We start from the raw sequence: 24,267 nt of genomic DNA, 5'->3' as shown, positions 1-24,267 counted from the left end.
TTCTCCTGAATTGGATCATATTTCTCCCTGCCTAAAACTGTGCCATGGCCATCCACTCACTTCAAATAAGCATCACCATCCTCTAGAAACTTTTTAGAAATGCAGTATTTTGCTTTGCCCTCCAGACTCCTAAATCAAAAACTCTAAGAATAGGGCACAGCAATCTGTTTTAATAACCCCTCCAAGTGATTCTAATGCAAGCTGAAGTTTGAGAACCACTGTGTTAAGCTAAATGCTTCACACCTGCTGAACTTTATTAAGCGTTATTATTATCAGTATAGTGAGGGGTTAAGAGGAATCTGGAACCAGACTGCCTGGGTTTGAATTCTAGCTCTACCAACTTCGTAATATTGCGCTTCATTTTCTTTGTCTCTATGATTGGGATAGTAATAGTTCCTACCTCTTGGAGTTGTTGTGGAATTAGATGAGTTAATATAGTGCGGTGCTTACTTAGAACGGTGACTGCCATGCAGTAAGCATCATGTAACGGCATCCTCATTTCACAGAGAAGGGAACCTATGCTGAGACGTGAAATGACCTGCCCAAGGTCTAGGAGAGTGGTATAACCAGGTTTTAATTCCCCGTAGTCTTCAATGGCCTCGCATACACTGGACCTAGGTGCAGCCTCGCCCAAGCAAAGGGAGGTGGGTGTCTATGTTCCAGGCCTGTCGCCCTTCTGACCCTGGCGCGCACCGCGGTCTAGTCCAAGGCTCTAGGACTCCGACCCGAATCGGGTTTGCCATCGCGCGGTACTGGGGGCCGGGAAGTGGCTCTCCCCCAGCCGCCCAACCCGGCCAGCCGGCTGCAAAGCAGCTGACGGACCCAGCACTAGCAGGACTCGCGGGCAGCAGACTCTGGCCGCCGCCCTAAGCGCCGCCCGCCGCCCTCTCACCCCGCGGCGGCTGCGGCGGCGGAAGCGGGGAGGCGGGCCGGCCGGGCCGGGGCGGGGCCGCGAGCGGCATGGAGGAGGCGGAGGCCGCGGTGCTCCGGGCCGAGCTGTGCGGGCCCGAGTGGGGCTCGAACGGGGCCCGCGCTCCTTGAGATGTGAGTGTCTCTGGACGGGGGTCCAGGAGGGGTGGCGTGGCCCGGGCGGATCCTCCGACTTCTCGGGCTGCCCCGAGCCTCGGGAGGAAGAAAGCAAGGCCAGATCGGAGGGAGCGAGGGCCGAAGCGGATAGAGAATGGTGATGTTGGGGGTTCGCTGCCCTTTGCTCACGCGATCACTAGGAAGGTCTGGGGCTTCGTTCTTAGGGATTGATGAGCCTGAGAGCCGATGATTTGGCCTCCACCCCTGGGACCGTGAGCTGTCCTGTCAGTTTCCCCAGCCCCAGGGGAGTTTCCAGGTGTTCCGACCCCTTTGAACATTTCCCTTCCAGAGTAGTTGAGCTACTTTCCCTGGGTCACAGAGCATGGATGCCCGCAGGGAATAATTACTGGGAGGTCCTCCCTCATCTCCCCGAGAAAACATCAGACTCTGGGAAGAACACCTTACCCCATGTGACCCTCTGGTCTCCTCAGATTGCTGCAGGCATGGGTTGGCCAGGACAGTGGTGACCCCCCCAATACGACATGGACGACTGGAAGCCCAGCCCCCTCATCAAGCCCTTTGGGGCGCGAAAAAAGCGGAGCTGGTATCTTACCTGGAAGTATAAACTGACCAACCAGCGGGCCCTGCGGAGGTTCTGTCAGGTATAGAGCTGTCCCCAAACTCCCAGGGGCTCCCTCTCAGCTTTGCCCCCAGCCTAGACCATGGGAATGGGACCAACCTTGGCTAGCCCCACCGCAGAAAGAGGGAGCACCTTCCTAGAGGGGAAACCTCTTTGTCTCCCATCCCTTCCAGGTAGTGGTTTGGGCCCAGAGTTCTGGAATCAGAACCCAGGTACAACCTCCTAGGCTTCTGACAAAGCTGAAGTTGGATCAAGAAGGCTTTGCCCAGGGCACACACCTGTCAGACAGGCAGGGCTAGCACCCAGGTCTTCCAATTCCCTGTGTGGTTCTCTGGGACTGGCTCCATCTCTAGGAACTAATTGTGGAGGGGACCAAGAAACTCAAGGCCTCCAATGGAAGCATACAGGAGTTCTGGGTAGGGAACGCCCTGATGGAAGGGGGGCTCTCTGAAGGAGGTGGTCATGAAACTGGACCCTGATCTGGGGGAGTAGAACTGGTCTTACAGAGAGAGGACAGGCAAACCCAGGTTCTCCCCATGTCATCGCTTCAGCCAGAGCCCTCATTTCAGGAAGACCCTCAGTGATCTGGAGGGGGTACCCCTGTTTATCATCCCCACCCCTCCCCTCAGACAGGAGCTGTGCTTTTCCTACTGGTGACCGTCATTGTCAACATCAAGTTGATCCTGGACACACGACGAGCTATCAGCGAGGCCAGTGAAGACCTGGAGCCAGAACAAGACTATGGTAGGGCCAGACTGAGGCTGGGGTCGGTGGTGGAGGGAGGTCCCCTGGGATCCTAAGGCTGAAATGGCAGGCAGATCCCAGATTTTGCTGAAGGGACTATCTCCAAGACCTGTCACACCCCTCCAGATGAGGCCCTGGGCCGACTGGAGCCTCCACGGCGCAGAGGCAGTGGTCCCCGACGTGTCCTGGATGTGGAGGTATACTCAAGCCGCAGCAAAGTGTATGTGGCAGTGGACGGCACCACGGTGAGTGGGCTGGTGCCTAGTGTAAAGTATGTGAAATATATCATATGTAGCGGGTATTATCAAAAGTGATAATATTAGTAGGCAGTTACTTTATTGATTTATTTACTTTGTAACTACTTCCTGCTCCCTTATTTGATCTTGGCCTTGGCCTGGACACTGGAAATCCAGAGGTAACCAGACCTGGCCTCTGCTTTGAGGGGTTCAGTCAGATAAACTGTGATAGCTCCAGCATGAGGCAGATAGTCAAGGGCTCTAAACGTCATGACAGCGGGGGCAGATTGTAGAAAGATGGGATCTCCTTTCATGCAAGAACTATGGAGACTTCCTGAAGACGTGCCCTTCAAGCTGGGTCTGAAGAGAACTATGTGACCAGAGGCAGAGGAAGGAGGGGAGGTTTTGTTTCATGCAGCTGTTTCTGTAAGTGCCCATAAGACAGAGACCTCAAATGCCAGGATGAAGAGTTTGTCCTTGTCTCCACTACTCTGCAGGTGCTGGAGGATGAGGCCCAGGAGCAGGGCCGGGGCATCCATGTCATCGTCCTCAACCAGGCCACGGTGAGGTTCTAAGGGTAGGGAACCTAGAGGGCTGTAGCTAAGCCCTCCTTGCTGGTGACACTAACTCACAAGAGCTGTGTCTCCTGCCAGGGCCATGTGATGGCAAAGCGAGTGTTTGACACCTACTCACCTCATGAGGATGAGGCCATGGTGCTGTTCCTCAGCATGGTGGCACCCGGCCGAGTGCTCATCTGCGCCGTCAAGGTCAGTGGCTCGGCCTTGGCCCCGTTCCCAATGCCCCTAATTCAACTCTGCTTGTGGCCCTGGGTTCGTGCCCCTAATATGGCAGAGTGGCAAAAGCCTCTGGAGGAAGGTGACCAGGTTCCAGCCTTGTCAGTGGAGAACACAACAGAGTCCCTACCCTTATGGAGTATACCCACAGGGCAAGATCAACAGGAAGCAGCCAGATAAATCTATAATGTCAGGAAACGATAACTTATATGGAGAAGAAAATTAAGCAAGGGAGACAGGGTGAAAGGGAAGGCCTCTGTAAGGAAATGACCTGTGCACAGAAAGCTGGTAGAAGTAAGAAGTGAGCCCTATGAATGTCTGGAGAAAGAGCATGCTAGATGGAAAGGCAAGCACAAAGACCCCTAATTGGAAAGGTGCTTGGCATGCTTGCGGAACAAGGCTGCCAGTGGAGCTGGAGCAGGATGGGGGAGGGGAGGAGAAGGGTAGAAGGGGGAGGGCAGGGAGGTGACAGGGGACAGAGGTGGGTACTGTGTGGGACCATGGTAACGACTGATTAGCCTGGTGACCTTGGGTGAGTTTCAGAATCTAAGCCTTCAGTTTTCTGGGATGTGATAATTCAATGAGCTGATTTAAGTAAAAGATTTGACATGGTGCTTGACCTGCAGTTAGTATTCCCGGAGGCCAGGTCTCCCGGAGCTGTGCCAGTCAGGTTGATCACCTTCTCTGGTCCCCTAGGACGAGGGCTCCTTCCACCTCAAGGACACCGCCAAGGCTCTGCTGAGGAGCCTAGGCAGCCAGGCTGGCCCTGCCCTGGGCTGGAGGGACACCTGGGCCTTCGTGGGACGAAAAGGAGGTGCCGGCACCATAGGCATCCACCCTGTAGTATTCAGGGCCTGGGAGGAGCAAAACTCCGGGAGATGGGGTGGGATAGGGGTCCGATCAGAGCTGGTGGTGGTGGGCTGGATGAAGCTGGGCCAGGAGACGGGAAGAAGATCCAGCACTAGAGCCTGGATCTAGGGCCCCCATTGCCCCTCATTTCTGCCCCCTGCCAGGTCCTGTGCTCGGGGAGAAACATTCTAAGTCACCTGCCCTCTCCTCCTGGGGAGATCCAGTTCTGCTGAAGACAGATGTGCCGCTGAGCTCAGCTGAAGGTGGGGTCAGTGGGGGCTGGGCTCCAGGGCAGTGCCTGGGCTGGGGGTGGGCATTTGGGTTCTCTTTACAGGGTGTTCTCCAGACCACACTGGCCTCATTCTCCCATCCTGTTGACCTCATCTTTCCCTCCACCTCAGAGGCAGAGTGCCACTGGGCAGACACAGAGCTGAACCGTCGCCGCCGCCGCTTCTGCAGCAAAGTTGAGGGCTACGGGAGCGTGTGTAGCTGCAAGGACCCCACACCCATTGAGTTCAGCCCAGACCCAGTGAGTGGGGCTTTAGGCAGTGAGGCCCGGACTCTTCCCCAGCTAGGCAAGAGGCCCAAGGAAAGGTCCAGGTTGGGCTTTTCCTGCCCCAGCCTGGGAGGGAACCAGGAGCTGATTTATACTGGGCTCTGAAAGATGGGGGATCCTGGTTGGGGGGAAGGAGCAGACCGTGTGAACAAAGGCCTAGAGATGGAGTTGAGCTGAGTGTGTGGAGGGGCCAAGACAGGGAAGCCCTCTGCCTTTTCCCTTGAGTCCCCCTCTCCCTCAAGACTATTCCCCAGGTGGGGAATCCCAGTCTGAAGGGAAAACAAGGCAAGAGCTGAACACTTTCTCCCTCAGCTCCCAGACAACAAGGTCCTCAATGTGCCTGTGGCTGTCATTGCAGGGAACCGGCCCAATTACCTGTACAGGTGAGCCTGGGAGTAGGCTGTATCTAGCACCGAACAGGAGGTTGCTAGTGGTGGGAACCCTAGGCTCATGTATCTGCAGGAAGAATGCTTGAGGTGGGTGGAAAGGCAACAGATTCTGGGTCCATTCACCTATGTGGGTGAACATGGGGAGTTGGGGCCCACCTGTAAGTATAGAGGAGTCCTGATTTGGGGGGACAAAGAGGTCTAATCCATCCCTGGGCTCCCCAGGATGCTGCGCTCTCTACTCTCAGCCCAGGGGGTGTCTCCCCAGATGATAACAGTTTTCATCGATGGCTACTATGAGGTGAGTGGGGCTTGGGGGCTTTGGGCAGAGCAGAGTGCAGGGTTGCAGGTACTGAGTAGCAATGATCACAGAGGCCTGGCAGGGGAGACAGCCCAGGCAAGGGCTGTGAAACATGCAGGGCTTGACGAGACAGACCTGCAGAGGTGGGCTGGGGCTGGAGTTGAGGTGGCTCACATGATGGCCGTGCCCCTTAGGAGCCGATGGATGTGGTGGCGCTGTTTGGTCTGAGGGGCATCCAGCACACTCCCATCAGCATCAAGAACGCCCGTGTGTCTCAGGTACCACCTGGGCAAGGATGGAAGGGGTGGACATCTGGCCCTACTGTCCACCCCAAAGCTCATGTGCCCTATTCCTACTCCCCACCCAGCACTACAAGGCCAGCCTCACTGCCACTTTCAACCTGTTTCCGGTGAGTAGTAAGGACAAAACTCTTGGACCTAGAGGGGGAAAGTGAGCATAAGTCTGGTCTTACCATATAGCAAGCTCTTCCTCTCTCCGGGCCTCATCCTCCTGATATGAAAAAAGGGGGCACTGTGGCCTGAGAAGGGGATGGAGGTGGGAGAGACATGGGATGAGAAAGCCCCCTAGGGCTCATGTTGTCCCCTACCCACTTTAGGAAGCCAAGTTTGCTGTGGTTCTGGAAGAGGACCTGGACATTGCTGTGGATTTTTTCAGGTGAGAGGGGTGCTCCTCCATGCAGCTCCAAGCTGCATGGGGCCTCTTTATTTGACTGGGTCTTCAGGGAAGAAGCGCCCCATGCCCCCTCCACTGGGGGCTCTTAGAAAGCTTTCTGGAGGAAGCAGTCTCCAAAGTGGGGGGGAATGCCTGAGCAAAGGTAGGCTGGCCGGTGTTGGGGCAGGAGGAGAGAGCAGAAAGGATAAATGGAAACGGAAGGGATGAATGGGGTTTGAGGGGAAGGTGGAAGGAGGCATGATTCCTAAGTGCCATCTTCAGCTCTTCCAGCATCACTGTGTTACTGGGTTTGTCCTTGCCCCTCTCTGAACCCCTGGACCCTGCCTCTCAGTTTCCTGAGCCAATCCATCCACCTGCTGGAGGAGGACGACAGCTTGTACTGTATCTCTGCCTGGAATGACCAGGTAGGCTCAGCAGCCAGGGGTCAACTGAGGGATGGGTAGAGGCCCCAAGCTAACCCCTCCTCTCGTGGCTGCCTGTCCACAGGGCTATGAGCACACGGCGGAGGACCCAGCGCTGCTGTACCGTGTGGAGACCATGCCTGGGCTGGGCTGGGTGCTCAGGAAGTCCTTGTACAAGGAAGAACTTGAGCCCAAGTGGCCCACACCAGAGAAGGTGCCCTGGCAGGGGAGGGTGGGTAGGCTTGGAAGCCCCTGGCAGCTCGCCCTCTTAACCCCCGTGTCTCCCACGCCGCCAGCTCTGGGACTGGGACATGTGGATGCGGATGCCAGAGCAGCGCCGAGGCCGAGAGTGCGTCATCCCTGACGTGTCCCGATCCTACCACTTCGGCATCGTTGGCCTCAACATGAATGGCTACTTCCACGTGAGTGGGAGGCAGGGGTGCTGGGGTGGGGGGTACAGTGTGGTAGATGGGGCAAGAACATGGGCTCAGCTCTGCCACTCACTAGCCAGGTAGCCTTGGGAAATTGTTAGTAACTGCCTTTTGCATTAGTTTCTTTATTTGAGAAAGGAAGATAAAAATACCACCTACCTCATAGGGTTGTGAGGCTTAAAGAAGTTAGTATGTGTAATATGCTTTGGACTGTAAACATTATATAAGGGTCAGCTGGTATTATTTTTATTATTGCTATTCTTAGCACTAGACTGTGGGTGTGGGGAGGGGATTTCTGCTGCCACACACTCATCCAGCCCTGCAAATTGTGCTCTCTCCTATCCTTATAAATGTTGAGGCTGAAGCCTCAGCCTGAAGTGAACAGGGAGGGCCCCAGTCCCCACCGCTTCATGGCTGTGTCCAAAAGGCCACTCCCCAGTTATAGCCAGGGATACCTTGAGAAAACCTAGTGTGAAGGAATGGACAGCTTCCACTTTGGAACCTCCTAGAAGCCAGGAGGGCCTTCAGAGGCTGGTTACTATAAGACCCCCACTCATCTCTGAGAGGAACAGGGAGTGACCTCATTTCCCTCACCCTCAGCTCCTTAGTCATCAAGTTCCCTCCCTCCCAGTCCAACCTGTCGCTTTGTGGGCCTCGTTCCCAGCTTCTGTGGCCCTACAACAGCAGGTCCAGGGAGAACCGCTGGAGACAAGGACTAGCTCAGGGGCCAGCAGCATGAGATGCCAGTGTGAACTCTGCAATGGTGGAGCCAGATTAAAGCTAGTAGCATACTGCCAAGAGGATGGGGAAGACGAGGAAATTAGAGAGGCTTTTATAGGTCTAGGACTTCATCTGTGGGTCTTGTGGATATGTGGTGGGTCTGCAGACAGGTGTAGGCCAGCCAGGGTAAGGCCCTGCTTACATTCATTCCAGGAGGCCTACTTCAAGAAGCACAAGTTCAACACGGTTCCCGGTGTCCAGCTCAGGAACGTGGACAGGTAGAGGCTGCGGACAGCACAGGGGAGGCCTAGGAGTCTCGATAACCAGTACTTGACAGGCCCTTTCCCTGGGGCTTGTGTATTTACCCCAGCCCTGTTGCCCCAACCCCCACATGGTCCCTTGAGGGGCTACCCCTCCCCTGGACTGATGCCCCGCCCCGACTCGGTTCTTCCTCTCCTTCAGTCTGAAGAAGGACGCTTATGAAGTGGAAGTTCACAGGCTGCTCAGGTACGGCTGAGGGCAGGGAGGGATGTGTCAGGGAGTGAGGAGATGTCACATACTGGGAGTCTTGGCTCCAGAGTTTGTGGAGTCCAATGCAAAATGAAAACCAGGGTCCCTTGTTCAAAAATTCTTAAGAAGTTCAAGATAGCCACAGTAGAGCATTAAAAGCACAGGGCCTGTGTGACACAGTCACGAGGTGGGCCTTGTCTTGGCCTTTCTCCCCCGCCCCCTGCTGCAGCGAAGCGGAGGTTCTGGACCACAGCAAGAACCCTTGTGAAGACTCTTTCCTGCCAGACACAGAGGGCCACACCTACGTGGCCTTTATCCGGATGGAGAAGGACGATGACTTCACCACCTGGACTCAGCTTGCCAAGGTGCTCCAACACCACATCTCCCCCAGGAATACCCCTCCCCAAGATACAGGGAGCCTTTCTGGACTCTTCTACTTCAGAACCTTCTCTTCATACTCTCAGAGCCTCTCTTCTAACCTCCTTCACAAATCCATAGTCTTGAAGATGCTGTCTTGCAAATTGAGAAGGCTGCTGAGGTGGGTGGCGCTGGGCCCTCGCCACAGCTCTCTGACCTATGCCTTTGCCGGCCCCCCTCCTCCTCCCCCAGTGCCTCCGAATCTGGGACCTGGATGTGCGTGGCAACCACCGGGGCCTGTGGAGACTGTTTCGGAAGAAGAACCACTTTCTGGTGGTGGGGGTCCCAGCCTCTCCGTACTCGTGAGTGACCCTATCCTGTCCTGGGAAATGGAAGACTCATGGGATTAGGGGATGTAGCTAATGACCGCTTCCCTGTCCATATTCCTATTCTCTTCTCAGGATGAAGAAGCCACCATCAATCACCCCAATTTTCTTGGAGTCACCCCCAAAGGAGGAGGGAGGCCCAGGAGCTGCAGAACAGACATGAGACCTCCTCCAGGAACCTGTAGGGCTGGGTACTGTGTACCCCCAGGCAGGCTAGCCCTTTACCCAATCCTGTAGGATTTTGTAGACACTGGCAGGGGCTGGGTCTGGTTTGTTTTTAACATGAGACTTAATTACTAACTCCCAGGGGAGGGTTCCTCTGCTCCAACACCCCTGTTCCTGAGTTGGAGGTCTATTTATTTACTTCCTTGTCGGGAAAGGGCAGGAGAGTACCTGGGAATCACCGGGATCCCTGGGCAGCCCATCCTGCCCTTTGCATACTCCCTCCTCCCAGGCCTGACTCAGAACCTAACATATTTATTGACTGTCCTGAGGGCCTTGGAAACAGCTGAAGCCTAGAGGGCCTTGATTCTTTTTTTTTTTTTGGACTGGGGTGCTGCCCTGAGGGTGGGGCAGGCTCTTACTCAGGAAACTGCTGTGCCCAACCCATGGACAGGCCCACCTGGGGCCCACCTGCTGATGCAGACTCACTCAGAGACCCTCGGACACTGAACCAGGCCTCTTCTCAGCCTCCTCTTTGTCCAGATTTCCAAAGCTGGATAAGGTGGTCATTGATTAAAAAAGGAGAAAAGCTCTGGGGATGTGTCTTGTGACTGTGTGTGTATGAGAGAGAGACACACACACACGGATGGGTGGGAGAGAGAATGGTCGTGATAGATGGTGAGTTTTCTTTACTATCTTCCACAGGTTTATTTTCCACTTGGGCTTCCCTGTGGCTCAGTTGGCAAAGAGTCCACCTGCAAAGTGGGAGACCTGGGTTCGATCCCTCGGTTGGGAAGAACCCCTGGAGAAGGGAAAGGCTACCTACTCCAGTATTCTGGCCTGGAGAATTCCAGGGACTGTATAGTCCATGGGGTCACAAAGAGTCAGACACATCTGAGCGACGTTGACTAGTGCCATTTGGCCACCAGGGGATGCCCGAGTCTCAAACTCCAAGATTTTTACCTAAGGTCCACCCTAGAACAACTGAGCCTGACCTTTAGCCCCTACTTGGGCCTGAGTTCAGAGCAGCACCCCCACACCCCGTTCCCACTGTTCAATTAACCATGGTACTATTCCTGCCTAGTTCGTCTGGGCCAGAACACCTGTCCCCAGAAATGGAGCAAGAGAGAGCAAAATGGAATAGGTGGGGATGAGGAGGTGATGGAGAGCGGGTGAGGATGGTGGTGCATGTGGGAAGGAAGTGGGCAAGACAGAGCTGAATGTCCCTCATGCAGGAAGTGAGGAGTGCACTGCAGATGGAGATACAAGAACAAGGATGCCTGTGGCCCTGAGGGAAGCTTATATACAGATTCCGTATCTGAGCGTTTTTCTGGGGAAAAGCTATCATTTTCATCAGATTCTTACCCAGCCAGTGATCCAGAGATTAGGAAGATCTAAATCATGCAAGCCTGCCAGAAGATGGAAGAGATTATCCAGAGGAATAGTTGATACAACCCAAGGCATGGCAACTGGGGAATCTGTGAAGGACTTACGTTCATGAAAGTGAGTATAGGACAGTTTGAGAAGGGGTCTGCCTGCAGAGCCCTTGTAAAGTGAGCCGGATGAGCTCCTTATATGGAGCCTTTGGCCAAGGAGGCAGGAACTGGCAGGAACTCCGCCCTGTCACCAGCTCTCTGCCCCTGCCTCTCCCACTGGTGCCTGGAACCCCGCTCAGTGATGGCAGGGACGGTATGTGGCTCCAACATTTCTCGCCACCGTGACGCCTTCAGTGTTTGCCGGAGGTAAAGATAGTGTTCAAGGTGCCACAAAAGCCAGGTTGAGGAGCAATTAACCTGTAATGAGGTGGAGGAGGCCCGCCCAGGGCAAACAAATCCCTTGCAGCCTTCATGTATGCACCTGGGGGTGGGGTAGTATGAGGCATAGAAAGGTGGGATGGGCACTGAGTGCTCCACCCGCCCATTCCCCAGGAGACTCCTGATCTGGGCCTTGAAGACTAGCTCTCGGACTGTGTTCCACTGGCAAGGTTGCAGTTCTTTTCTGGACTCAGGACAAGTGATAGTTCTGGGTTGCCCTAGTAAAGCCTGGGAAGAAGGATCCAAGGGTCAAAGGGAGGCAAGGAGGACTGGTTTGCCAGGCTGGGCTAGGCTTGGAGGTAGACACCACACCCTCTGGCCACGGCCTCCCACCTTAGTGCTCTCTCTTCTGCAGCAGTGATCAGGTGGTTTTCTGGGATGTTGTGATTTAAAAGTAAATCATGCCGCCATGTCAGCCAGGACCCCACCTGGCTCTGGAGTCAGATGGGATGGACCGAAATCCAGGCCCAGCTTTTCATAGGAGGTTGTGGACCTGGAAGAAGTCACTTGGCTTCTCTAGGCCCAGTTTCTGGAATATGGGGTAGTTAAGACTAAATAAGAGATCAGATCTATAGAGCACTGGGTGATCAAGACAGTAAATGAAATTCTCTCTGATGTCCCCAAAGCAGGGACAGGTGCGGGGCTCTGCCTGCCTGGGAAGGGTAGGCAGCTTGGGTGCCCTGGTGGGGGCTTCTGGAGGGCTTCCCAGAACTTAAGGAATGACCCTCTTCCATTGCCCTGGCAGTATTTTTAGTCTCCCTGCCCCCTATTTGGGCACAAGCTTGTTATTTTCATAGTTTTCCAGTCCAGTGCCCCTACCCAGGAAGGGGTAGTTTCAGACCAAAGTCCTCCCACATTATAGGGCTGCAGACTGGCCCAGCCCCCGCCACCTCGCTCAGTGACCTCTTGTGCATTCTTGTTAAGCTCCCTTCCAGGTCTGCAATCCAAATGAAGGTGAGAAATAGCCAACCACCTCAATGCCACTTCCCTTCTGCTGCCTTTCCAAGAGCCTCTGAGTCAACAACCCCACAGGAGTTTGAGGCCAGTGTAGACAAGTTTGAGGTCCCTCTCCCCAAAGATACACACAGTCCAGATAAACATTTTAATGGGTTTATGAGTTCTGAAATGCCTTCTACACATCTGCTCAGTAACTGCTGATTTTGTATATGCTCATGCTATGGGCTGCTTTTCTCTAATTTCCCCTGTGGTGTACTGGGATCCCCAAGAGCACCACCCCCCCTTTGCTCTGAGGGGGTATCAAGTGTTTAACGGACAGATTGGAGGAATAGGTAAGAGGACTGGCTACCTTAAGTGCTCTGGAATAGGAGGACCCCAAACCCACCAATAGAAGGAAATGTCAGGCTCCAGATGAAGGGGGTGGTGTCCATTTGGCCCCGAGTCCAGAGGAATAAGGTCAGGTCAACTCCAGCCCAAGAGACACTGTTAGATCCTGTCCCCACCCTGATCATTGCCTCTTCACAGTTCTCATACGACAGCAGCGGTTGTGGAAGGAGAAGCCGACTTATTCCAGATTGCAGTACAGATACATGGACACAATCATGGCAGCCAGCTGGTGGGAAAGGGGACAGGGAGAGATGAAGAGACATATCAGGGTCCTTAAACTTTAGTCCCCTGCCCCCCAAGACACAGACCGTGAAGCTTTGTTAGAAGTCTGTCTCTTCCAGAGAGGCCTCAGAGGTGGGTCAAGCAGCCCTGAGCCAGGGTGGGGGATATCCTGCCCCAAGCTCCTCTCCTTACCTCCAAGCCCCCAATTCCAGCTGCCACACCACCCACAGTGACTGCGTTGGTTCGGATGTCATACAGAAGCTGTTTGAAGCATCCCTTGGGGGAGGGGAGAAAGCATCTATAGTCAGCAGCTGCTCCCACTCTCATTCAGCACCCTGAGGCCGTTAAAGCATCCCAACCTCCTAGGCCAACCTTTACCTGTACGCTCATGTTATGGGCGTTGACACTGTTGCAGGGTTCCACGAACGAGTGATTAACACTGTTATAGCAACAGTATGGGGGAAAGGTACCGTTCATTCTTACATAGGGCGAGCCCTCAAAATCTGTGTAGTTGGTGAAGCCACAGCACTTGAGCTGGGAATGAAGAGAAGATGATCAGAGGGGCCCTTGCTTATTTCCCCCCACCCCCAAGTCTCCCCCAGCCCACCTTACCCCTGCCATGGTGGAGTTCCACACTTGAGTGAAGTCTTTTTGGGAACCGTACTCTTTTTTGATATTAGGCACCACCACTGCCATCAGGAGGTTCTCAGCCTGGGTGGGGAAGGCCAGTGTTTACAGCCTGGTGTGGCCCCCTCTCAGGGCTTTGCCCAGGGGTACCCCCTTGCTCCATCCCTGTTCCTCACCAGTGTAGTATACACTAAGGCGACCACAGCAGCTGCAACCTCAGCAATGAAGATGAGGAGGAGGATGAAGAAGAACTGAATGGAGAACAGGGATCTGAGTTTTAGGGAGAGAGAGCCTCTCATGCCTTACTTACCCTAACCGTGCTTTCCCCTCCCACCGCCCCCCCCCCCCCCGCCGTTTGCCAAGACCCCCGGAATCCAGAGCAGGGTTTGGGAATCCTCAGGGCCTAGTGTTAAGGGTGAGGGGACCCTGGGCTTTGGTTATGGGCCTGTGGAGCTGGGTTTGACACACCGTCATGAGGGCACACTTGCTCTCAGTGTGGGCGCCGTAGCAGCCCAGGAAACCAAGAGCGAAGAGCACAGCACCGGCCGCGATGAGGAAGTAGCCCACGTTGACGAACTGCATGGCACTGGAGGACATCGGCCCGAAGATCTTCATGAAGGATGGTCCATCAACCGACACCCAGATGCCCACTGCCAACAGGGCTGCACCACACAGCTGGGGACAGAGAGGCAGACTTTGAAACAGTGCTGCCAGGCAGCTCCCTATCGCACAGCTCAGTTAGGAAGATGCGAGATGAGAAACTTTCCCATTTATTGGGTATGGAGTCCAAAAACTCATCCTGTAGGGAGTTCTGACTCATCTTTAGAGCCAGAAAGATGGGATTTGGGACATCTGCAGTCAGCACCAGGCTGCACATCTAGGCAGATGTAAATGAGACCAGGGATTCCAGAAATAGCCACAGGGTGTAGGGGAGGAGCAGAGCTTTCCCTTACTGCTGCCAGGGTCCTGCCACATAGCTTGAAGTGCAAACAAGCAGGTGAACACCTGCCCCTGCACCCCCCACCGGCAGCCACCTCCCCCCATTTCGCTTCTGGGTTATAGGTGCCTGGAACACCTCGGTTCTCTGATAGGCAGAAAGAGGAGGGTGGTAGCGTTGAGCAGGTTCAACGGTCACTATAGCAACAGAGGCGTGGCTGAGGTTTACACCTGCTCCCAACCTTGGAGAGGGCAATGGTAAGAAGGGACACCCACCCTAAGGTCCTCCATTTGGGTCCCTTCCAGGACCAGCTCAGACCTCTCCTTGCCACACAAGTGGAAACTGAGGCACCAGAGATGGAGTACAGCCAGAGCTCTGAGAGGCCGCACCCCACCTCAGAGGTGATCCTGAGGCCGAGACTGGAAAGGAGGGCACTGCCCAGTTCCCACAGCTCTTAGAGCAAAGCCTCGCTGACCCAGTGCTTCAGTGGATGCATCAGCCTGACACCACCCAGGTGTCCAGTCCCCACTTTCCGGCTGTGGAAACTGAGGCTGGAACCAGGAGCAAAGTGGCAGGTTGTGGGTGGATCCCAGGCATGTTTGCCCAAGGACACAAAGCTGGGCTTCTAGCCTGCGGGGTCAGATTTCAAGGAGTCGGAGGCCTGCCCTGCCCAGTCTGGCAAGGCCTGGGCAACAGAGGCCAGAAACCAAACCGGATTTGCCTTTAACCCCCCTCGGGCCAGAGCCCCTGTGCTCCAGATCCCTGCAACCTGCTGCCTTCTTCAGATCCAGGGATAAAGGCTAATTCCCTGAAAGGAGAAGAAGCCCAAGGCACAGGCCACACCAGCATCAGAGAGTGTCCTCACCCCCAGCCCAATTCCTCCAAATTCGCCTGCACTTCATGCCTCCATTTCCTCATGCTTTGCTCACTCTCACCCAGTCTCCTGAGGCTTCAAGGTCTCTGGTGACAACCTGTGCTCAGCCATGGGTGTATCCTCCTTGACTTTCTGACACCTTGCTTTCCTGCTTTGCTTCCTTATGCTCTTTCTCCATTTGCTTCCTGGTAGCCTTTTCTCTGTTTATCCCTTAGAAACTGAGTTTCCTGGAGTTCACTCACCCTGTGTGTGCACACCCTGCCCATGGCTTCAGTGACCACCTATGGGCACATGACTTCCAAATATCCTGAGCTGCAAGTCCACTGGGTACATGGCTGCTGGTGAAGTACCCACCAGGTTTGCTCTCAACGGAGAGGAGATGCGGTCATTATCTCCAAGACCTCTGTCTCACTTGCCCCTTCCTCCATCCTCAGCCACCATCCAAGGGCTTTGTCCTTTGTCCATGTTGTCCGTTTCTCCCCAATTTTACCACCATCTCTAGATTCATGCCTCATTGCTTAGCTTCCTCAAACATGCCCTATACAGTCTGTTCCTGGTTTTCTGAACAATATCTGATTTCATTGCCTCTGGGCCTTTTTGCATGCTTTACCAACCCCCTCACTACGTGCAAATTCCTAGCCTCAGCTATTTCCTTCTAGAAGTCTTCTCTGACTAGGCAGGGTTCAAGCCCCTCCTAGTGTGTGATCAGACTACAGATATGGAAAACTGGCTGCCTATCTGGCCTGTTGGACCCAAGATCCCTGAGGGCACAGAATCTTAGGCAGTGTTTGTTGAAAAAATACAACAAATTCCACTTGCAGCTGAAACTCTACTCCCATATCTCTGGACCTTCTCGGCTTTTGGCTCCCCATCATACACAGGCCACTGAATTTCCTTCCATGCTAGGTGATCTTGGGCAAACCCCTGCCCCTCCCTGAGGCCCCAGCCTGTTAGCCTACCCTGCCCCGCTCTAAGCCTGAAACTTCCTGGAAGGAGAGGATGCCCCTAAACTTCTCCACCCCAAGTTGTGTGGCAGCTAGGCTGCTCCTGGAGCCAAGACTCAGCCTTCAGGGAGACTTCCACATCTCATCATCAGGAGGAACTTTCAGGAAGAGTGTGGACATAGCAATCTCTTATTCCCCAGTAGGGGCTCTACTCAGGCTAAGACCCACTCCTGTAGGGAACCCCAAAGAACCCATAAACCCCATACTTACAAAGATGAGCATATTGAAGAGGATCATCATGACCTTAATGAAGCTGAAGCACCCCATGGTGGCTCCTGGGAGGCAGACATGTGGGAATTAGGATCTCGCTCCCTGCCCGCCTCCCCCAGCCTGGACTGACATACCAGACTCCAGCATCCTGGACTCACATATTTACCGAGCTTCTGCCTCTGGACTCTGATGTCTCTGGACTCTGACATCTCAGGATTTTCCCCAGTTCCCATCCTGATACCCCTAACTTTCTGTACTGCCCAGGACCTCTACTAACACCTGACACTTTGAAATTCTAACATCCCACGTGTGTCCATCCCACACTCACCCTGAGCCTGATTCCCCCACTTCAGGGTCACTCCATGTCATTACCTGGCTCCAGCTTACCCTGGACTTTCCACTCCCACCACCCCAGACCAATCCTAGACTCTTCCAGGACCCTCCCCATGGCCCTTCCAGCTCCCCAAACCTGTTTCCAGATTGCTCTCTCTTCGCAGGAGAGTCTATCCTATGCCATCACCTGGTCGGGGGTCCTGGTAGTAAGTTCTGTAAGAGGGATCCGCTGAGGCTCCAGAGAGGACCACGGCTCCAGGGGAACTGCCACTGAGTGGGCAGGCGGGAGACAGCGCTGGCTCTCACGGCACTGCTCACCTGTGGGCGGGGCAGGAGCTTTAAAGGCTCCTTCTGCCCGCCCCCCGCCCCCGGTTGGCCTGCCCCTGCTGCCCCCTGCTGCTTGCCGCTTCCTCCCCACAGCCCCGGCAGCCTCTGGCCTCCGCCTGGCAACGCCAAGCACAACAACGCCCCTCCTGATCTGAGTAAGACAGCTGTCTGGGGCTGAGGTGAGCAGCCCCCTAGAACCGTGTACCTTCCACAGCAAGGCACAGCTGCTTCCTAACCTGCACCTGCCGAGTCGGCCGGACACATCCTACATGCTCGCAGGTACACACACCTGCCCAAGCTGTATATTCACACCCACATACACAATGCACACTTGCACAGGCACACACACCTGTGAACTCTGTGTGGGCTGGCTCCTAGCGACAATCCACAGAGCAACATCTGAGATACATACTGAAGCTCTCTCTCTCACACACACACACCCCACACTCATGCAGGCATGCCCACACATGCTTTCAAGGAAGTGACCAGGCTTGGCATTTTCTCCCCTACTCTGAGTGGCAAACAAACGACTCTTCCTCTTTCTCCCTCCACGAAACTTCAACCCATCTTTTCTCTCTCTGCGTCTTTCCTCCCTCCCCACACTTTCTCTCCTCTGTCCTCTCAGCATTCTGTATACACCCTTTCCATTCCTACCAGCAGAGGGCACCATGGTCCAACAAAAGCGCTGCCCTCCCCTGAAAGCTCTGCAGCTCTGTTATCCCCATCTTCACGAGTCCTTTCCCGGCTGCTGATGTTGAGCTGCTGGGAAAGTTTTGGCTTTTAAGTCACTCAAGCCAAGTGCTCCAATCCTGGTTCTGTTGCTTATTAGCTGTGTGACCCTGGGGGCATTTCTTAGACTTGGGTTTGAGCCTCTATTTCCTGGTCTGTATAACAGGATAGTTACAGGGTTTTAAGACGAGATTAAAAATGAGATTTTTCTTCCCATTCTGGGACAGAAGCGAATGACCACAGAGTGAAAAGTTCAGAACAAAGAGAGTCACAGCCAGAGGGGGTGTGGGGTGGAAGATTTTTAATTTGTTTTTATAATGGGAGGAGGCAGCTGAAGAGACAGGAAAGAGAGGAAGGCTGTTAACGTGAATATTTGTACAGATCATGTTTTCAACGTGTAACTTATATCGTAGGGTTTTTTTCACCTTTCACAATAATCCTGTAAGAGTCTCTTTTCATCTGCTTTTTCAGTATGGGGAAAGAGAGAGATACAGAAAGTTAAGTGCACATTTCTGAATGAATGAATGAATGAATGAATGAATGAATGCAGAATGTGCTGTGTGCTCAGTTGCTCAGTCGTATCCAACTGTGACCCCAGGGGTTGTAGCCCACCGGGCTCCTCTGTCCTTGGGATTCTCCAGGCAAGAATACTGGAGCGGGTTACCATTTCCTCCTCCAGGGGATCTTCCCAACCCAGGGATTGAACCCAGTGTCTCCTGCAATGACAGACGGATTCTTTACCGCTGAGCCACTTGGGAAGCCTTGACTGCAGAATAGCAGGAGTTAAATGTCTGGGCTTTGGACCTTGGCCATCCCAGATCTGAATCCTTGCCTGCCTCTAGTTGTGTGACTTCACTCAACTAAGCCTCGGTTTCCTTGTACAGTCGATTTTCATCATTCACGGATTTCACATCTGTGAATTTACCCGCTCGCAAAATGATCTGTAAGTCCAGAGCACACTCATGGCACTTTAGTGGTCATCCATGTCCGTGTGTAGAGCAGCAAAAAAATTCAAGTTGTGCAATACGCTTGTTCTCTGATGAGGTTGAACAAGGGGATGCTCTGCTTTCTTGTTTCGGCTCTCATAATATAAACAAGTGTTCTTTTTGTGGCCTACTTATTGTCTGTCACTTTTTTGCACTTATGTGCTTTTTGTTGGTGATTTTGCTATTAAATACCCTGCTCCAGCATAATACTGAAGTGCTCTCTAGTGTTCCTAAGTACAAGAAGACTGTCATGTGCCTTGTGAAGAAAATACTTGTGTTGGATAAACTTTATTCAGGTACATGTTATAGTGCTATTGGCTATGAGTTCAATGTTAATGACATCAATATATTTTAAATGAAGCACCTTTAATAGAAACACACATAAATTAGGTTATTGGTGAGTTGACAAGATATTGTGACCAGAGCTTGGTATGAATCTAATCCTGTATTTCTCCTGGAAGCATTGGATAAATATTTGCTAATACCGTGATTGTGGTGATTTATTAGAACATAACTACCACAAATAATGAAATTAGAAGATGCTTGCTCCTTGGAAGAAAAATTATGACCAACCTAGACAGCATGCTGAAAAGCAGAGACATTGCTTTGTCAACAAAGGTCTGTCTAGTCAAAGCTATGGCTTTTCCAGTAGTCATGTGTGGATGTGAGAGTTGGACTATAAAGAAAGCTGAGCACTGAAGAATTGATGCTTTTGAAGTGTGGTGTTGGAGAAGACTCTTGAGAGTCCCTTGGACTGCAAGGAGATCCAACCAGTCCATCCTAAAGGAAATCAGTCCTGAATATTCATTGGAAGGACTGATGCTAAAGCTGAAACCAATAATTTGGCCACCTGATGCAAAGAACTGACTCATTGGAAAAGACCCTGATGCTGAGAAAGATTGGGGGCAGGAGGAAAGGGGATGACAGAGGATGAGATGGTTGGATGGCATCACTGACTCAATGGACATGAGTTTGAGTAAACTCTGGGAGTTGGTGATGGACAGAGAGGCCTGGCGTGCTGCAGTCCATGGGATCACAAAGAGTTGGACACTACTGAGTGACTGAACTGAACTGAACCACAAATAATGAAATAGGAATAATGATAGAATCTCCTTGTAGGGTTGTTGTGGGATTAGATGAGGTAATGTTTGTGAAGGACTTGGTACCATATTTGGCACATAGTAAGTGCTCAGTAAACAATGTTAATATTATTAACATTGGATGAGTGAAAAGGTGAGGGAGTGAATTTTTTACTCAGAGTTCCTTTCCCAAGGGGCTAAACTGAAGTTTTCTGTCTCTGGGGCTGGATCCCTGGAGGGAATTGTGGGGGAGTCAGACCCTTAGGTAGCGGCTGGGGCCCAGGCTCTGTAATAAAGAGCATCACTCATACACAAGCTCTGTATGTCATAGAGGCCGTGTTACCCTGGCCAGTAACACCATCAGGCACCTTACAGAAGCTCACTGCGCCCATGGGGCCTTCTCAGCTTGTCCGTGCCCCTCGGCCCCGGGGCTTAATATCCCCCTACCGCAGGCCAGGAGTGGGTTGGCCTCGGCCCCGCTTTCCCAAGATGTTCAAGTGTAGCCGCAGAAGGTACCGGCAGAAACGGCAAGGCCCAGCTGGCACCACTGTAACCACCAATCTTGCCACTGCGGCCACAGATATCAATGACACCCAAACTGCCACCACCAGGGTGTTGATCCTTCCGCCGCAAGGTAGGCTGAGGGCCTGAGCCAGGGTGGGGTCGGTGGGGGAGGAGAACAGGGCCCCTGAAGTCCTACCCACATGAGGCCTGTGCAGGCACTCTAGCACCCAGAGTCTGAGCACCGTAATGGAGGGGGACGTGTTGGCTGAAGTGGACGGCTTGGGGAAACGGGAGAATCTAAGAGCAGCGGAGCTTCCTCACTCTTTTCCTCTCCCTCCTCTCCTCAGTTCTCAGATACCTCTGTCAACCTGGCAGCTTTCTGATCCTCTAGAAACATCCAGAAACTAGTCCAGAAGCTTGGCTGGCTCCAGACCTTCATCTCCTCAGGGCCACGGACTGTGAACAGCAGACAAATACAGTCCTTTCTGCTCCAACTACTTTCCTCCACTCCCAGGTGCTTCCAGCTGACTATGGAGGGTATGAGGGCAGGGCTAGGGCTGAATGCTCCCAGGGACAGGCTTCAGCGGCAGCAGCAGGCATCACAGAAGACACTGGAAGGATAGTACAAGGTCAGCAACACATACCATCTTTGGCCTCAGCTTTTGCTCTGGCCTATGAGGTGGGGGTCCTTCCTGCCTTGCACTTCCATCAGAACAGGGAAAAGAGTCTCCGTAGACATCTTGGAAGGTATAGGGACCTGTGTCGTTGGAGAGAAGGGTAGAGGCATAAATCAGAAAAAGAAGGCATGAAAGACAGATTGCACTGCTCCAGGGTAATGAGTGTCTGAGTGTAAGGTGTGTGTGCCTCTGTGTGCCTGTGAGGGTCAGTGTGAGTGAGACGGAGAGAATGGAGGTTGAAGCAGACGTGGCTGAGTGTGCCTTTGCGATGAGTGTGTCTCTGTGGCCAGCTGTGTGTGTCAAGGTGTGTGTGTGTGTGTGAGGGTATGAATGGGTCAGGGAGGCAGGAGGAATGAAGGCCAGGAGGTGGGTGGGGTCACCAGGAAGTAGGAAAGGGTTAGCTTCCAAGGGGGTGCACCACCCTCAGCCCCCACAGCCGTTCTCTGAGGTCGGTATTTTCCCGGACGGACAGCTGAGCTGGGGCCTTTGGGGGTGGGGCGAGACTGAGTTAGCGTCCAGGAAGGGGGAGGGTGCTAAGCACTCAGGCCTGGGGATTTTCCATTTGGATTTCTGCGTGTGCGCCCATGTGTCATCGGGTGTAACTGGGTTTCTGCGGGGTGTGTCTCCGTGGAGTTTGTGTCTCAGAGGCAGGGACTGTCTCTCATGTGTCACTTTATGCACAAGTGAGTGAGTGTCCCAGTGTCCCGAGGTCTGGATCCAGTTCCAGGAGGGCGGGGGTGGGAGAGGACTGTGAGACCTCTGGCCTGGCCCCCTGGGAAGCCTGTGAGGAGAAAATGAATTGTGTCTGCTTTCCTCCACTCCAAGGCTTGCCAGAGGCTGGGACCTGAGAGGAGGAGTGGGGCAGAGAACTCACTGACACATCGTGTCCAGACTGCACTGGTGGAGGATGAGGCTTCTCAGGGTGTGGGGGAAGGTACTGAACCCCCAGTCAGAGCCGGAGGCTGACTAGCTAGTGCCCAAAGCCTGCAAGGATGCCCACACATATAAAGACGTGTGACACAGTCCAGGAACACATGCAGACGTATAAACACAACTGATACAGATAAACAATGCAACAAATTCACACCTGCATGCAGGTACACGCCAAGTACACCCCTATAAACAGATATATGCACTGACACATATAAACCTTCCCACCTGACACAGGTAACAACACACACACACACGCCTACAAATGAGCACACACACACATGCATGCACCTAGTTACAGCACACGGGCATGTAGACTGACATCTGCAATCCTGCTCATGCCAACACAGGCACACACTCCTGCAAACACACTCAGCAGGCTTCCCTGCCTCTGTGGCCCTGGGACCCAGAAGCCTCCCTTCCCCTACGCGAGAGAGTGTACGGGTGTGTGTGTGTGCCTGCCCACACTTGTCTATGTGTATCTGGGGCTGTGAGATTGTGTGTGGATGTGTGTGTGTGTGCATGCACACGTGTGTGTGTGTGTGTGTGTGTGTGTGTGTGAGAGAGAGAGAGACAGAGGGGGTTGCTTAGCTGTGGGAACCCAATGACATCATCTCTTCTGGCTATTTTTAGCTTCCTCTGCAATGACGGCTCCTTCACTGCCCCTCCCCCACCAGGTTCCCAACTCTCCTTACCCTTCAAGCTCCCAGAGACAGCCACAGCCAATGGTCCCCCTCATCCTAGTCTAGGTGACCACCTGGATCGCTAATCCGGTTCACTCTCTCCCACCCCAGTCCTGGCTCCCTGGAAGCTGAGAACACCAGGCTCCCAGGCCAGAGGAGGAGGCTTGGGCAGTATGGCAGCCTGGAGAAGGGGCCTGGGTTAGGTGAGCTGACCTGGCTGGTCTCCAGCCCCTAGGGTGCCTCTCCTTCTGCTTTTCAATCTGAAACTGTGTCTCGGTCAGTAGTGCCTGCTATATGCCAGGGAGGATGCCAAGTTCTGGGGATAGAGCAGTGAGCATGACTGTGGGAATTCTTCCTGGTTAGAGCTGCAGCTCAGTGGGAGACAGACATTAAACAGAGCACACGTAGGTGCAGCCCTGAGCTGCAGCAAGGGCTCTGAGTTGGTAACGAGGGCATTCAGGCCGGGATGATGGTCTGTCTCTCACAGAGGTGACCTGAGGAAACCAGAAGGACACATTCCCTTTACCTTGTACCTCTCACCGCAACCACCGCACCTCCAGAATTCCACCAAGCCCTGCTTCCTGCTCACACCTCATTCTGTGCTCCCAACACTGCACCAGCCCTCCATCCACATGGCGGTCCACTGCTATTCAGGTCTCTTTTCTCTGGAGCTTCCCCACAGTTGATCCCTGGGAGGCAGTGCAGTATTCCCCATCTGTAGATGAGAAAACTGAAGGCCAGAGAGGGGTAGTGCTGGACCACACCTGCCCCTGCTCAGGGAGCAGCCCAGGGGAGATGGCAGGCAGGTGGAGGCGGAAGTGGTGGCGGCACTGCCGTAGAAGAAGCAGGGGATGACATCAGGAGGTGGGGGAGGGAATGCCTGTGGCCTGAAGGACTCCTGCCTGGAGGAGGGCTTCCTGCTTTACCCAGCCTGGGGCAACCACTGGAAAATCGGGTTTGGCAGCTTCAGCTGGGCTGCAGGGCTGGAGGAGAGGTCTAGACCACAGGGAGGTGGCCTGGAGGCGGGCCTATCCTCTAACATGGAGTGTGGCCAAATGGTCTCATTGGAGGAGCGTTTTATAATACTGGGACCCTTTGGAGAGTGTGAGCTGAATTCAGGAGCCCAGAGTTTCCATTCTCTGGTGTGACACTGAGAAACTCCTGCCCCTTTCTTGGCCTCAGTGGCCCCTCCCAGAAAGTTGCTCTGGAGGATCAGTTTCTCCACTTCCAACTCCTGCCCTCCTGGGAGAGCAATTCCTGTTTCCTTGGAGTCTGACTCAGGTACAGGAGCACAGAGCCAGTGGGTAGGGGCTGACCAGACAGCCCCTAGGGCGCCAGGCTGGAGGTCCCTTGTCACCAGTGGGTCAATAGCCGGAAGCCCAGCTCCAGCCCCACAATGCAATACCGGTCACCCCACCCTTACCAGTGCCCTCATCCACACCCCAACTTCCGGCCTCTGTTCCTTCCTTACCTTCAGGGAAAGCTGCAGGGCTCCCTTGGGGATCTCCCATATCTCCTCCACTGGCTCCCTGCCCTGTGCTTAACCCTCCCTCTCTGCCCATTTGGGCAGGCCAGTCTCCCAGTAAACTTTCTTTTCCTGGACCTGCAGGCAGTCCAGGGAGGAAAGGAAGCTGGGTGGGAGGGGCTGTAAAGGAGCCTGCTTTTCCTCCTGCCCTCAGATGTTGTTGTTCAGTTGCTAAGTGATGTTCGACTCCGCAACGCCATAACTATAGCACACCAGGCTTCCCTGTCTTTTACCATCTCCCAGAGTTTGCTCAAACTCATGTCCATTGAA

General features: G+C 53.7%; 3 protein-coding genes across 8 annotated transcripts; 2 read left to right on the top strand and 1 right to left on the bottom strand.

Moving 5' to 3' along the window:
• Positions 1 to 890: 890 nt before the first annotated feature.
• Positions 891 to 9,785, top strand: POMGNT1 (protein O-linked mannose N-acetylglucosaminyltransferase 1 (beta 1,2-)). The gene is made up of 22 exons (XM_069589435.1): positions 891 to 1,044; positions 1,518 to 1,688; positions 2,296 to 2,410; positions 2,537 to 2,655; positions 3,144 to 3,209; positions 3,300 to 3,413; positions 4,137 to 4,254; positions 4,454 to 4,552; positions 4,691 to 4,818; positions 5,158 to 5,228; positions 5,457 to 5,532; positions 5,727 to 5,810; positions 5,900 to 5,941; positions 6,149 to 6,207; positions 6,557 to 6,629; positions 6,712 to 6,840; positions 6,923 to 7,048; positions 7,991 to 8,055; positions 8,240 to 8,284; positions 8,517 to 8,652; positions 8,897 to 9,006; positions 9,106 to 9,785. The coding sequence occupies exons 2-22, from the start codon at positions 1,569 to 1,571 to the stop codon at positions 9,191 to 9,193; spliced, it is 1,983 nt and encodes a 660-aa protein (XP_069445536.1). The 5' UTR covers positions 891 to 1,044; positions 1,518 to 1,568; the 3' UTR covers positions 9,194 to 9,785.
• A 2,309-nt stretch (positions 9,786 to 12,094) lies between these two features.
• On the bottom strand, positions 12,095 to 24,028 carry TSPAN1 (tetraspanin 1). Of its 6 annotated transcripts, none has more exons than XM_069590252.1 (11): positions 23,944 to 24,028; positions 23,064 to 23,187; positions 20,827 to 20,939; positions 16,745 to 16,875; positions 16,225 to 16,289; positions 13,668 to 13,874; positions 13,376 to 13,450; positions 13,185 to 13,283; positions 12,951 to 13,106; positions 12,765 to 12,848; positions 12,095 to 12,576 (listed from the first exon to the last, which is right to left on the bottom strand). In XM_069590252.1, exons 5-11 carry the CDS (start codon positions 16,279 to 16,281, stop codon positions 12,529 to 12,531), a joined length of 726 nt encoding a protein of 241 aa, XP_069446353.1. In that variant the 5' UTR covers positions 16,282 to 16,289; positions 16,745 to 16,875; positions 20,827 to 20,939; positions 23,064 to 23,187; positions 23,944 to 24,028; the 3' UTR covers positions 12,095 to 12,528. The 6 variants fall into 6 exon arrangements, with proteins under 6 accessions (XP_069446353.1, XP_069446331.1, XP_069446361.1 ...); XM_069590230.1 differs by having other exon boundaries at positions 22,999 to 23,187; positions 23,944 to 24,010; XM_069590260.1 differs by lacking the exon at positions 23,944 to 24,028 and having other exon boundaries at positions 23,064 to 23,318.
• P3R3URF (PIK3R3 upstream open reading frame) lies at positions 20,069 to 20,573 on the top strand. The gene is made up of 2 exons (XM_069590302.1): positions 20,069 to 20,312; positions 20,530 to 20,573. The coding sequence occupies exons 1-2, from the start codon at positions 20,069 to 20,071 to the stop codon at positions 20,571 to 20,573; spliced, it is 288 nt and encodes a 95-aa protein (XP_069446403.1).
• Positions 24,029 to 24,267: the final 239 nt, after the last annotated feature.

The sequence above is a fragment of the Ovis canadensis genome, chromosome 1 (assembly GCF_042477335.2).
Source record: "Ovis canadensis isolate MfBH-ARS-UI-01 breed Bighorn chromosome 1, ARS-UI_OviCan_v2, whole genome shotgun sequence".
NCBI lineage: Eukaryota > Metazoa > Chordata > Mammalia > Artiodactyla > Bovidae > Ovis > Ovis canadensis.
This window is presented reverse-complemented; position numbering and strand designations above follow the sequence as displayed.

Excerpts from the sequence above, each read along its gene's own strand:
- P3R3URF (XM_069590302.1), top strand. The coding sequence starts at position 20,069 with ATGGGGCCTTCTCAGCTTGTCCGTGCCCCTCGGCCCCGGGGCTTAATA. Across the intron at positions 20,313-20,529 it reads GTTGATCCTTCCGCCGCAAG|TTCTCAGATACCTCTGTCAA; the intron begins GTAGGCTGAGGG and ends TCCTCTCCTCAG.
- TSPAN1 (XM_069590252.1), bottom strand. The coding sequence starts at position 16,281 with ATGGGGTGCTTCAGCTTCATTAAGGTCATGATGATCCTCTTCAATATG. Across the intron at positions 13,284-13,375 it reads CCTTAGTGTATACTACACTG|GCTGAGAACCTCCTGATGGC; the intron begins GTGAGGAACAGG and ends TTCCCCACCCAG. Across the intron at positions 12,849-12,950 it reads CCCATAACATGAGCGTACAG|GGATGCTTCAAACAGCTTCT; the intron begins GTAAAGGTTGGC and ends CCCTCCCCCAAG.
- POMGNT1 (XM_069589435.1), top strand. The coding sequence starts at position 1,569 with ATGGACGACTGGAAGCCCAGCCCCCTCATCAAGCCCTTTGGGGCGCGA. Across the intron at positions 4,255-4,453 it reads CTTCGTGGGACGAAAAGGAG|GTCCTGTGCTCGGGGAGAAA; the intron begins GTGCCGGCACCA and ends GCCCCCTGCCAG. Across the intron at positions 8,056-8,239 it reads CAGCTCAGGAACGTGGACAG|TCTGAAGAAGGACGCTTATG; the intron begins GTAGAGGCTGCG and ends CCTCTCCTTCAG.